This window comes from Oncorhynchus tshawytscha, linkage group LG06 (genome assembly GCF_018296145.1).
Source record: "Oncorhynchus tshawytscha isolate Ot180627B linkage group LG06, Otsh_v2.0, whole genome shotgun sequence".
Classification (NCBI taxonomy): domain Eukaryota; kingdom Metazoa; phylum Chordata; class Actinopteri; order Salmoniformes; family Salmonidae; genus Oncorhynchus; species Oncorhynchus tshawytscha.
The window spans coordinates 65,077,926-65,091,312 of record NC_056434.1 but is presented as its reverse complement, the minus strand read 5'-3'; the positions used below and the strand labels follow the sequence as shown (position 1 = coordinate 65,091,312).

At 45.0% G+C, this 13,387-nt stretch overlaps 1 protein-coding gene across 3 annotated transcripts in view; it reads left to right on the top strand.

The window, feature by feature from the left end:
* The window catches only part of prkn (parkin RBR E3 ubiquitin protein ligase), a 97,754-nt gene that overhangs the window by 9,170 nt on the left and 75,197 nt on the right, over nucleotides 1-13,387 (top strand). For all 3 annotated transcript variants that reach the window (XR_002953901.2, XM_024424561.2, XM_024424562.2), the window contains exons 2-3: nucleotides 754-917; nucleotides 11,515-11,737. Coding sequence is in view for 2 of the 3 variants with exons in the window: in XM_024424561.2 (XP_024280329.1) it covers nucleotides 754-917; nucleotides 11,515-11,737 (387 nt within the window). In the remaining variant the exon portion in view is untranslated. The remainder of the gene's footprint in view (nucleotides 1-753; nucleotides 918-11,514; nucleotides 11,738-13,387) is intronic.

Below are 13,387 nucleotides of genomic sequence, written 5' to 3'. Positions count from 1 at the left end.
GTAAAATGGTTTTTTAATGTTTAAAAATGATATTATTACGTATATTACTGCCTTCATTTTTACTGTGCCCCAGTAAGAGTGGGGATCCATAATAAATGCATATCAAAACCAGTGTGTGTTTAAACATGCCTAAGTAGTCTACACATCTCCATTGCCTCATAATTTCCAATTTGATTGCAGACATTTCCCCGGTCAGCCATTTTACAGTCCTGAATGTATCTCCTTGCCTCTAGGGGCTCTGAAAAGGTTGACTCATTTCAATTAAAATAATAAATAGAAATGATAGCAGGAAAGAATACCTTTGCTCCAAATCTCACTCATCTTAATGAAGGGTTTGGGGATTTTCATATTGGCTTAGCCGGCTGAATTTTAAAATCCTGTTTCTTTGTTTTCTCCTGTCTATCATCTGTTCTCCCTGATTCCCGTTATTTCTCCTCATGTCCTCTCTTGTTCTCTCTCCTCTGTACCCACTTTCCCTCTCTTTCTTCTCCACTTCCACTGTCTGTCCACCTCCTCTTCTATGTTAAGGTCCCCTATCGCCTTTTTATTTTCTTCTCTGCTCTCTTGACCCCTTAGGCCTCTTGTCTCGTTCTCTTTTTGCCTCTTTTGACACACAAGCATCTCTTTTTCTCTCTCCTCTCTCTCTCTCTCTCTCTCTCTTTCTCTCTCTCATTCTCAAGCTTCATTCTCTGTTTATTGTTCACTATTGTCTCTGAGTTATCTCACCAGTCTCTCCTCTCTCTGTCTCTCCAGTGTATGTAAGGTTTAACTCCAGCCATGGCTTCCCAGTGGAGCTAGAGGAGGGGGCCAGCATCGCAGTGCTGAAGGAGAAGGTGGGGAGGCTGCAGGGGGTACAGCCGGAGCAGCTGAGAGTCATCTTTGCTGGCAGAGAGCTGCTCAGCGACTGCACCCTCCAGGTAAGGTCATCATTCTCCCATTTCACTCGACCTTGTCTTTTTGACTGTGCTGTACTGTGTGTGTGTGTGTGTGTGTGTGTGTGTGTGTGTGGTTGTCTGTATAGCAATTAGTGGTAGCGTGTGTCTTTTGTTTACTCATGCCCTAATTTCCCCACCACACGCTTGCACATGGGTGCACACACTCACACCTTCACTCTCAGCACTCTCTACACAGTGTTTCCGGTGAAGGCTAGAAGCCTGGCATTCTCTCCCCATCCTGACTCTCAACAGTGTAAACAGAGCCTGGGAATCCTGTGAACTTTAGTCCACAGTGCTTCATTAAGTTTGACTATCTTAATTATGCATCAAAACAGTCAGGATCACAGGGAGTGGCTGGGGAGCCAGGCACACACACTCCCCACTCTGACTCCCGACTGTGTCTCTCCAGTCAGTTCTGCTGTCTCTGCACATTTTATACCTGAGCTCCATTTCCCCCTGATAGATTGCTCCTGAGGCTGGAGTAAGTGTGGGTCTCAGCTTTTGATGGTGGTGCTAGCACAGTGGGGGCGTAGCGTTGTGACTCGACTCTGCCCCCTAGAGTATAATTGAGACACTGTGTGTTTGTCAGCCTGTGTACAGAATGGCTTTGTCTGTCCCCAAGGGTTTGGGGCGAATAAAGGGCCTCAAAGCATTGAGTGAAGCATGAGGGCACAAAGTTATTGAGAATGACGTGGAGACGCACACATCACTCTCTCATTGGTTGTGTCTGGACCAATGATTCATGTGTTTCAGTTGACATGAAGGCGACTAGTGTGTGTGTTTACTGTACGTCATTCAGCAGACACGAAGATGACCCTTTCTGTGCGTGTTTCCAGTTTTGGCTCTAGGTGTATGCTTACTTTCTCAGTCATTTATATTGGTTGAATTTTGAAATACATTTGTGAAGCGAGAATACCATTCATAGCAAATAACTGAGGGCAAGGTATGGATCAGATTTTGCACTCAAGCTCAGTTGACATAGCAAAATGTTCTCAGTTTGATGCTTTGATCAACAAATCCCTAATGTGCTCGCTGATTTACTCACCTTCTTCTTGAGTAATGATGCTAGATTATTTTACTGGTGCTTATTAAGATGTGCTTTTAATTGATAATGATGATAAGTAAGCCTATACAGAATATATCCATACACGCGTACACACACACACACACACACAGTTTAAGAGCAAGTGAGAACACCTAGCCCTTAACATCTTCAACTGGCACCAGATATGAAACCATTCCAGCACTAAATCTTTCCTTCTTGTTCTGCTTGGCCTGGGCCTGATTTCCCAAAAGCAATTTAAGGCTACATTCATTGTTAATACCTTCATAGGAGCATCGTTAAGTCTCTGAGCTGTTTCCCAAAAACCATCGTTATTAATGTTGCACTTGGAAACGCTCGTGATCTAACGCCTGCCTCTGACCACTCGTAGAACAGCTAACATGCTGACCACACCGCTCACGTTACAAAATAAATGTACACATACAGTACCAGTCAAGTTTGGACACACCTAATCTTTCAAGGGTTTTTCTTTATTTGTACTATTTTCTACATTGTAGAATAATAGTGAAGACATCAAAGCTATGAAATAACACATATGGAATCATGTAGTAACCAAAAAAGTGTTAAACATATCAAAATATATTTTATATTTGAGAATCTTCAAAGTAGCCACCATTTGCCTTGATGACAGCTTTGCACACTCTTGGCATGAGAAAAATCCTTGAAGGAGTAGGCGTGTCCAAACTTTTGACTGGTCCCGCCTCTCCCATCTCCTCATTGGTTTTTAGGAGCATATACCCACATGGGTGATTGGAAACTGAGCTGAGGTCCACACTCCATTCAGTGGTGGTAATGCACCTCAAAGTTGGTTGCCAACTGCCATATAAAGTCCACAGGAGAAGAGATTACTGGAAACCCTTTTATCTGTGAATTAATTGTCAGAGTAAAATTGTACAAAGACCCAGGGAAAAGGACTTTGTGCATTTCAGGTAAAATAACAAACCAATGTTTATATCCCAGGACAAATTAGCTACCAACATCAAGCTAGCGAGCTAAATGTCCATGAATGTTTCATGTGTTTCAACCTGTCCACAAATTAATATTTTTGGTTCAGAGTTCGTCTTGATATTTCAACCTGCTGTCCTGATCGTGTCTGGTGTGGATGTACAAAATCAGCATGATGACGGACGCACACGCATGCTTTTTTGTTGTTGTCGTTTCCCCTCCTTCATCACTTTATTCACAGAAGATCTCTGCTAAACATAAACCATGTGATTCTATCTATCTCTCTGTGACAGCCGATAACTGTCACAGAGAGATGGATAGAAAGTCGACTACAAATACAATGTGGCCAATGTCTTTGCAATTCATACAAACAAGCTACGTAAAAATATGCTTCAAATGAAAACTGAGATGACTCCATTGAAATATAAACATATTTGAATACATTTCATGTTCAATCGAGTTCTATTTTGCTGCTTCTAGGCTACTGTCTGTAATTTGTCTCAATATACACTGCTCAAAAAAATAAAGGGAACACTTAAACAACACAATGTAACTCCAAGTCAATCACACTTCTGTGAAATCAAACTGTCCACTTAGGAAGCAACACTGATTGACAATACATTTCACATGCTGTTGTGCAAATGGAATAGACAACAGGTGGAAATTATAGGCAATTAGCAAGACACCCCCAATAAAGGAGTGGTTCTGCAGGTGGGGACCACAGACCACTTCTCAGTTCCTATGCTTCCTGGCTGATGTTTTGGTCACTTTTGAATGAGTGCTTACAGCCCAACACCGTGCAGGACGTTTTTCATTTGCCAGAGAACACCAAGATTGGCAAATTCGCCACTGGCGCCCTGTGCTCTTCACAGATGAAAGCAGGTTCACACTGAGCACATGTGACAGACATGACAGTCTGGAGACGCCGTGGAGAACGTTCTGCTGCCTGCAACATCCTCCAGCGTGACCGGTTTGGAGGTGGGTCAGTCATGGTGTGGGGTGGCATTTCTTTGGGGGGCCGCACATCCCTCCATGTGCTCGCCAGAGGTAGCCTGACTGCCATTAGGTACTGAGATGAGATCCTCAGACCCCTTGTGAGACCATATTGGCTGGTGCGCTTGGCCCTGGGTTCCTCCTAATGCAAGACAATGCTAGACCTCATGTGGCTGGAGTGTGTCAACAGGGAGGAGATCCCTCAGGAGACCATCCGCCACCTCATCAGGAGCATGCCCAGGAGTTGTAGGGAGGTCATACAGGCACGTGGAGGCCACACACACTACTGAGCCTCATTTTGACTTGTTTTAAGGACATTACATCAAAGTTGGATCAGCCTGTAGTGTGGTTTTCCACTTTAATTTTGAGTGACTCCAACTCCAGACCTCCATGGGTTGATAAATTTGATTTCCATTGATAATTTTTGTGTGATTTTGTTGTCAGCACATTCAACTATGTAAAGAAAAAAGTATTTAATAAGAATATTTCATTCATTCAGATCTAGGATGTGTTATTTTAGTGTTCCCTTAATTTTTTTGAGCAGTGTATTTAATGATGTGTAGCCTAACATGTGCTCAGTGGTGTGCCAAATCAATAAGTTATTACATTTTTATAGGGTAAGTATTCAAATAAGCCACCTTAATATTTGCAGCAGTAGGCCTGAGTGGTAATATCGCTCTAGGCGCTGCGCAGTCGTCATTATTGTGTAAATATTTACTAAATAAAATAAAAGTAGCACAATAAAATAACAATAATGAGGCTATATACAGGGGTACCGGTAGCGAGTCAATGTGCGGGGGCACCTGTTAGTCGAGGTCATTTGTACATGTAGGTACGGTTAAGATGACTGCATAGATAATAAACAGCGAGTAGCAGCAGTGTAAAAACAAAGGGGGTGGGTCAATGTAAATAGTCTGGGTGGCCATTTTATTAATTGTTCAGTATTCTTATAGCTTGTGGGAAGAAGCTGTTAAGGAGCCTTTTGGTCCTACACTTGGCGCTCCGGTACCACTTGCCGTCCGGTAGCAAAGAAAACAGTCTATGACTTGGGTGACTGGAGTCTTTTACAATTTTTTGGGGCCTTCCTCTGACACCACCTAGTATATAGGTCCTGGGTGTCAGGAAGCTTGGCCCCAGTGACGTACTGGGCCGTACGCACTACCCTCTTACGGACAGATGCCGAGCAGTTGCCATACCAGGCGATGATGCAACCGATCAGGATGCTCTCGATGGTGCAGCTATAGGAATTTTTGAGGATCTGAGGACCCATGCCAAATCTTTTCACTGTCCTGAGGGGAAAAGGTGTGGTCGTGCCATCTTCACGACTGTCTTGGTGTGTTTGGACCATGATAGTTCGTTGGTGATGTGGACACCAAGGAACTTGAAGCTCTCAACCTGCTCCAATGCAGCCCTGTCAATATTAATGGGGGCCTGTTCGGCCCTTCTTTTCTTGTAGTCCACGATCATCTCCTTTGTCTTGCTCACATTGAGGGAGAAGTGTTGTCCTGACACCACACTGCCAGGTCTCTGACCTCCTCCCTATATTTTGTCTCATCATTGTCGGTGATCAGGCCTACCACTGTTGTGTCATCAGCAAACTTAATGATTGTGTTGGAGTCGTGCTTGGCCACGCAGTCGTGGGTGAACAGGGAGTACAGGAGGGGACTAAGTATGCACCCATGAGGGGGGCGACAGATGTTGAGGATCAGCGTGGCAGATGTGTTGTTGCCTACTCTTACCACCTGGGGGCGGCCCATCAGGAAGTTCAGGATCCAGTTGCAGAGGGAGGAGTTTAGTCCCAGGGTCCTTAGCTTAGTTATGAGTTTTGTGGGCACTATGGTGTTGAACGCCGAGCTGTAGTCAATGAACGGCATTCTCACATAGGTGTTCCTTTTGCCCAAGTGGGAAATGGTAGTGTGGAGTGCGATTGAGATTGCGTCATATGTGGATTTGTTGGGGCGGTATGCGAATTGGAGTGGGTCTAGGGTTTCCAGGATGATGGTGTTGATGTGAGCCATGACCAGCCTTTCAAAGCACGTCATGGCTACCAACGTGAGTGCCACGGGGCGGTAATAATTTAGGCAGGTTACCTTTGCTTCCTTTGTCACAGGGACAAAGTGGTCCCTGTGGTGGTTTGAAACATGTAGGTATTACAGACTCGGTCAGGGAGAGGTTGAAAATGTCAGTAAAGACACTTGCCAGTTGGTCAACGCATGCTTTGAGTACACGTCCTGGTTATCCGTCTGGCCCAACAGCTTTGTGAATGTTGACCTGTTTGACCTTGCTCATATCGGCTACGGAGAGCGTGATCACACAGTCATCCGGAACAGCTGGTGCTTTCATGCATGCTTCAGTGTTGCTTGCCTCGAAGTGAGCATATTAGTTTTTAATGTCCCGTTGATAAGATAGTTTTAATTGTAGATCTTCCAGGCAATTTTCCAATGATTGGACATTGGCCAATAGTACGGATGGTAGTGGTGGTTTATCCATTTGCCTACGATGTCTCAGAAGGCACCCCGACCTCTGCCCCCTCTTTCTCCGTCTTTTCTTCATGCGAATGACGGAGATTTGGGCCTGGTCTCGAGAAAGCACTATATCCTTCACGTCGGACTCATTAAATAAAAAATCTTCATCCAGTTTGAGGTGAGTAATCGCAGTTCTGATGTCCAGAAGCTCTTTCCGGTCATAAGAAACGGTAGCATCAATATTATGTACAAAAAACAAGTTACAAGCCCGTAACATGGCAGCCATCCTCCCCCGGCGCCATTATCCAACAATGCACTTAGCAATCTCTCTCCGTGGTGTTTAGGGAAATTTGTGGGAAAGATGCATCGTTAAAACACTCATAAACCTAAGTTCCATCGCTATCGGGAAACCAGGCCCTGGTTAGTTAGCAGACACTGACGCCGGGTCACTCAGCCAGGTAAAGCGCTGTTGCTATGCGTGTCACGTTGTCATCGGTCCCAGAGACTCTGAACGCCACAGTGCCAGGCCTCTAGGCTCAGACAAGTCGCTAGTCACTGGTGTTTAACTGCCACAGTCTGAGATGTGTGCCTCTGACATTTTGTAGTGACGAGAGGAGCGTTCACTGTTATGTGCTCTATTAGCTTTCTCATCCCCGAGGGAGTGCCATCTCTCTCACACTTCCTTCTACTCCTCACTCTCTCTCTCTCTCGCTCTCGCTCTCGCTCTCGCTCTCTCTCTCTCGCGCTCCCTTCCAGTAGCCTACAAGTTCCTCTCTTATTCTCCCTTCCACGTCGCCCCCCCTGCTCCCCCTCTTTTTCTTTGTTATCCCTCCTGCTCCATCCCTTCCTTTTACTCATAAATGACATGGCCTAAATTACAACATGTCAGATTTATCTTAATCATTAGGCCTGCTAGGTGTGGTCTCAAATCAAATTTTATTGGTCACATACACATGGTTAGCAGATGTTAATGCGAGTGTAGCGAAATGCTTGTGCTTCTAGTTCCGACCGTGCAGTAATATCTAACAAGTAATCTAACAATTTCACAACAACTACCTTATACACACACAAGTGTAAAGGAATGAATAAGAATATGTACATATAAATATATGGATGAGCGATGGCCGAACGGCACAGGCAAGATGCAGTAGATGGTATAGAGTACAGTATATATATATATATGAGATGAGTAATGTAGGGTATGTAAACATTATATAAAGTGGCATTGTTTAAAGTGACAAGTGATACATTTATTACATCCAATTTTTACTTATTAAAGTGACTAGAGATTTGAGTTAGTATGTTGGCAGCAGCCACTCAATGTTAGTGATGGCTGTTTAACAGTCTGATGTCCTTGAGATAGAAGCTGTTTTTCAGTTTCTCGGTCCCAGCTTTGATGCACCTGTACTGACCTCGCCTTCTGGATGATAGTGGGGTGAACAGGCAGTGGCTCGGGTGGTTGTTGTCCTTGATGATCTTTTTGGCCTTCCTATGACATTGGGTGGTGTAGGTGTCCTGGAGGGCAGCGAGTTTGCCCCCGGTGATGCGTTGTGCAGACCTCACTACCCTCTGGAGAGCCTTACGGTTGTGGGCGGAGCAGTGGCCGTACCAGGCGGTGATACAGCCCGACAGGATGCTCTTGAATGTGCATCTGTAAAAGTTTGTGAGTGTTTTTGGTGACAAGCCGAATATCTTCAGCCTCCTGAGGTTGAAGAGGCGCTGTTGCATGTCTGATGTACAGGTACTCTAAGGAGTGAGTCCCCACCTCATACAAGACAAGTTGATTCCGTCATCCAATCTCCTTGTCCTTGAGTTGCCACTTTGTTCAACCATATAATAAGACAAGGAGTTCTATCCTGCTAATTGCAGTGAAACAATCGGCGCAGACAGAGTTTTTGCAGAGTGGCGCTGAGCTTTTTCACTGTAGAGAATGAGCTGCACAGGGAGTTGGGAGTCCCAGCCCACATTATTCACAGTCTTCACAGGATTTCAGGTGCTTTTGCTCAGCCTTTCACAAACATTTGTCTGCATGCTAGGGACGGAGCCACTAAAGACTCCTGTATCTTTCACTTTGCGGCCTTGAATGGTTTAGTGTTACTTGTTTGATATTGTGCGACATTGCTCAAGTGACTCCTACCTCTATCCAGGGGAAACAGTCAGTTTAGTTCAATTCACCTCACTTCAATGAACTTTATTAATTCCCAATGGGCCGATGTTGCTGTGCAGAAAAAGCATATTACAGCCAACGTTTTTCCCAAAATGACTTGATCTATAATGCAATTATTGATGATGTGTTGTCGAAACCTTCATGAGTCATGGGGCAATTCACGGGTCCTTTGCAGATTGTCCATTAAAATAGTGGTTACAGACTTGTTGGTCTGGCCCTCCTAAGAGCAGAGGATGAGTGTGGAAAGGTCACAAGCATGCAACATGAATACACTCATGTTCCCTGGGCCTCTGATGCCTCCAATTAGTGTCTGGGAGAGGAATCAGCCGCTAGGAGACCTTCTTTAAACACCTGTGGGGAGCACAGATGTACTTACGCTGCCGATGCTCAATTTGTTGTGTGTTGCGGTTATTGGAAAGGACATTTAGTTTTCAATGTCAGTCAATTGTGTCTTATTTAGCTCCACGTTTGTACCTGCTTTTTACATGATAAATTTTTTAAAATCTCAACAGACAAGCCAAGGTAGATTTAGGCTTGAGGTGCTTGTGTTTGTGTGTGTGTGTGTGTGTGTGTGTGTGTGTGTAACCGGAAGTTATTTGATATCAGGTCTGTCAACTACTGTTGCCAAATGTTGATAAAACCAGACATTTGACTTTGAAGGAACATGAAAGTAGCCACGCTGTCGTTATCTTTACTCACCTCCCTGGTTACAATCAGGGGTTCTAGACCGCAGTAAAGTAATGCATCAAACGGCAGTAACGTAAAGCTGATGTGGCAGAGCTGTGGAGGGGCTATCAAACAAATCAATCCGATTTAATTCATAAAGGAATTTGCACCCCAGCAGTAGTCACAAAGTGCTTTGCAGTAGCTAAGTGATCAACTCTTCCATACAGTTGAATTCAGATTTGAATAGAGACCAATGGGAATATCAATCCTTAAATATATTGGTCTCTATTTAACTAATTATTAGTTGTCATTCCAGGAAATGGTTGCCACTTGCATCCCTTTGATATTTTAAGTAGAAATTGTGCACCAATATTACATTTTAAAAGCATGTTATATATAATGAAATGCCCTTTTTAAATATAGACCTCATGGCGAATTCAATAGATTATATTTACTATACAAGTAAAGACTTGCTCAAGTGCCAAAATTCAGCATTTTGACATGTCCCTCCATGCACCCTCTCATGACTTCTAGGACGATTTTAACCCACTTAACCCCAAAATGTCTACAAGTTTTCACCACCATTGTAAAGTCCTTAGTTAGTTTGTTGCTTTGAAAAAGTAATTTCTGATTATAAATATTTATTTAATGTGATTTAGTGAATCATTTTAAGGTGAAGCTTGCATGTAACTGCCCCGCCCTGTTGCACACAACAAGCTTCCATTTCCCCTGTCACAAGGGGATTCACGGCTGATTTAAGATGAAATCGTCAATCCTGTTAGTCAACCATGTTACTTTATTTGGCACTTACTGTAGTATTTTTGAGATGGGGAAAACAACACGTTTTTAAAAAAAAATTAAGTTAACGTGCTCTTTGTGACAGAATGTTTCAATTAGGTGAAGGCACTGAATTGGTGGAACGACCTAGTTATTTTTCCTCAGTCTGGCTGTATAGCTAAAGCTGCTAGCTCCAGATCCATCGTACCGTCTGAGCTGTGCTAGCTGTCTCGCATAGTAGAACTTCCAGCCTCAGCCACAGGTTCTTCATTAACGCCATATCATTAAAAAAACAAATCCACGCTGTTGAGCCCGAGAAAATTAACCAGATCAAACACATTTTGGTTTTATATTTTGCCAGTCATTTGGCACGCCAGGCTTCTCGGGGTGAAATTATCTCCCTTCTATGGATTAGTTCACAAATGAGGATCTCTCTCTCTCTCTCTCTCTCTCATAAGCTCTTTGCTTTAACTAGGACCTGTTTGCACTACCTGCCGCAGCTTATTTGCATCATACATTTTTACTCCGTTCTCAGAAAATGAACTCCATGAAACAAATGCCAATGTATTCATTTCCTGCCAAATTAGAAATTATCTACTTGGATCCTTTCCAGTCTTTGCAGATCTAGTGTACTGCTGCAGGTGTAAGCACTAGGCTGGGGCTGATTTTGAATGGCTGCTACCATTTATAAGAAAAGTAACACTTTAAGATAAAGCTTTGACAGCTAGTGACACAAGCACACCTTTCAGAACTGTTTCTCTTTTCATATTTTCTTTCTTTTTTCAATCACCTGAGTTGTATGTGAGATTTGATTATGCTTAGTTGTTAGCTCACTAGTTCTCCTCCAGTGAAATGCTGGTGATTTTGAAACAAACATTTCCTGTTGTTGTTTACCCGACTATGGTTTTTGACAGGGGAGAGTTTTTTTGACATTTTATTTTGTATTTTCTCCCACACTGAGAGCTACAAAGAAACTTCAGGGAGACAAACTTCAAAAATGAAACTTGAAAGCTTTCCAGGAGAGTAAGCTATCGTCAGTGATTAACGCCAGACCCTGTTTGTTTAGCCTACTTCTGCATCAATGGAGGGGTTTAGATCTAATATGACTGATGGATTTGCATATAATTTCAGTGACATGTTGAACGAAACACTTTTTAATTGTGAATTTTGGGGTAGATTGAACACGTGTTGCCCTGAAATGGTACAGCAGCTGTATTGGAAATTATAAAACGGAGATGTACCTAAACAGATTAGGTCATTAAAAAAAAAGAAGATCCGTAGTTGTATGATCCATATCTTTAGGCATTTTTGATGTGTTTTGATCTAATTTACTGCAGTGGTATGTGATTTCATTTTATGGCTGGTTTACGGTCAATCTGACAACAGGTTTGTGTACTACAATGTGACAAATGTACATAGACAGACGATCTACATGTACTAAACCGAGGTTTTAAATAACTGTCTTTCTCTGTCTCTCTCTCTCTCTATTTACCTGACCTACAGGGCTGTGACCTCCCAGAGCAGAGTACCGTGCACGTGGTGCTGCCTCCCCCGGGGTCGGGCCGGTGCTCTGACCTGGCCCTGCAGCACCGTCTGGGTCGAGGGGTGGACAGCCTCACCCGCCTGGACCTCACCGCCTCCCGCCTGCCCACTACCTCCACCGGCCTGGCTGTCATACTGGAAACTGATGACGAGCAGAGAGCCAGGGAAGAGCCTGAACACACAGGTGTGTGTTCGCATGTGACAATACACTGAGTCTTTATGTCTTGCCCTCATTCACCCTCTGAATGGCGCACATACACAATCCACGTCTCAATTGTTTGAAGGCTTAAAAATCCTTCTTTAACCCGTCTCCTCCCCTTTGTTGACACTGATTTGAAGTGGAATTAACAGGTGACATCAATAAGGGACCATAGGTTTCACCAGGATTCACCTGGTCACTGTCATGGAAAGGGCAGGTGTTCCTAATGTTTTGTACACTCGGTGTATGTGTAACTTGGCTGTTTGGTGTTCCATAAACTCTAAAAGCATAGAAAATGACACAGACAAGCCAAGGTGCCAAAATGACACAAGTCCTATTTGGCTGTGCATGAACACGCAGGGAGCTCAGAAGTGGCTCTGTGGCCTTGACATTCGTGTCCCATTTGAACAGTACAACCGCTCCCTGAATGCAGCCTTCTAAACGGTTGATTGGGATTCAGCAGTCGGTCTCCAGACATCTGTGGGAAATGGAAATATATACAGGAATTGGCTTTGACCTCTGTATCCCGGCTCAAAGGCAAACCTTTTTAAAGCTGTCTTCGAACTACCCTCCAACACTCACCTCCGTCTGCCTACCCTCCAACACTCTCCTCCTTCTTCCTACCCTCCAACACTCGCCTCCTTCTTCTGTCTACCCTCCAATACTCTCCTCCTTCTGCCTACCCTCCAATACTCTCCTCCTTCTGCCTACCCTCCAACACTCACCTCCTTCTGCCTACCCTCCAATACTCTCCTCCTTCTGCCTACCCTCCAACACTCTCCTCCTTCTGCCTACCCTCCACCACTCTCCTCCTTCTGCCTACCCTCCAACACTCTCCTCCTTCTGCCTACCCTCCAACACTCTCCTCCTTCTGCCTACCCTCCAACGCTCTCCTCCATCTGCCTACCCTCCAACACTCCTCCTTCTGCCTACCCTCCAACACTCGCCTCCGTCTGCCTACCCTCCGTCTGCCTACCCTCACCTCCTTCTGCCTACCCTTCCAACACTCGCCTCCGTCTGCCTACCCTTCCAACACTCGCCTCCGTCTGCCTGCCCTTCCAACACTCGCCTCCTTCTGCCTGCCCTTCCAACACTCGCCTCCTTCTGCCTACCCTCCAACACTCACCTCCTTCTGCCTACCCTCCAACACTCACCTCCTTCTGCCTACCCTGCAACACCTACCTCCTTCTGCCTACCCTGCAACACCTACCTTCTTCTGCCTACCCTCCAACACTCACCTCCTTCTGCCTACCCCCCCCAGATGCCTACCCTCCAACACTCACCTCCTTCTGCCTACCCTCCATCTGCCTACCCTCCAACACTCACCTCCGTCTGGCTACCCTCCAACACTCACCTCCTTCTGCCTACCCCCAGATGCCTACCCTCCAACACTCACCTCCTTCTGCCTACCCTCCATCTGCCTACCCTCCAACACTCACCTCCGTCTGCCTACCCTCCAACACTCACCTCCTTCTGCCTACCCCCATCTGCCTACCCTCCAACACTCACCTCCTTCTGCCTACCCTGCATCTGCCTACCCTCCAACACTCGCCTACTTCTGTCTACCCTCCAACACTCGCCTCCTCTGCCTACCCTTCAACACTCACCTCCTCTGCCTACCCTCCAACACTCGCC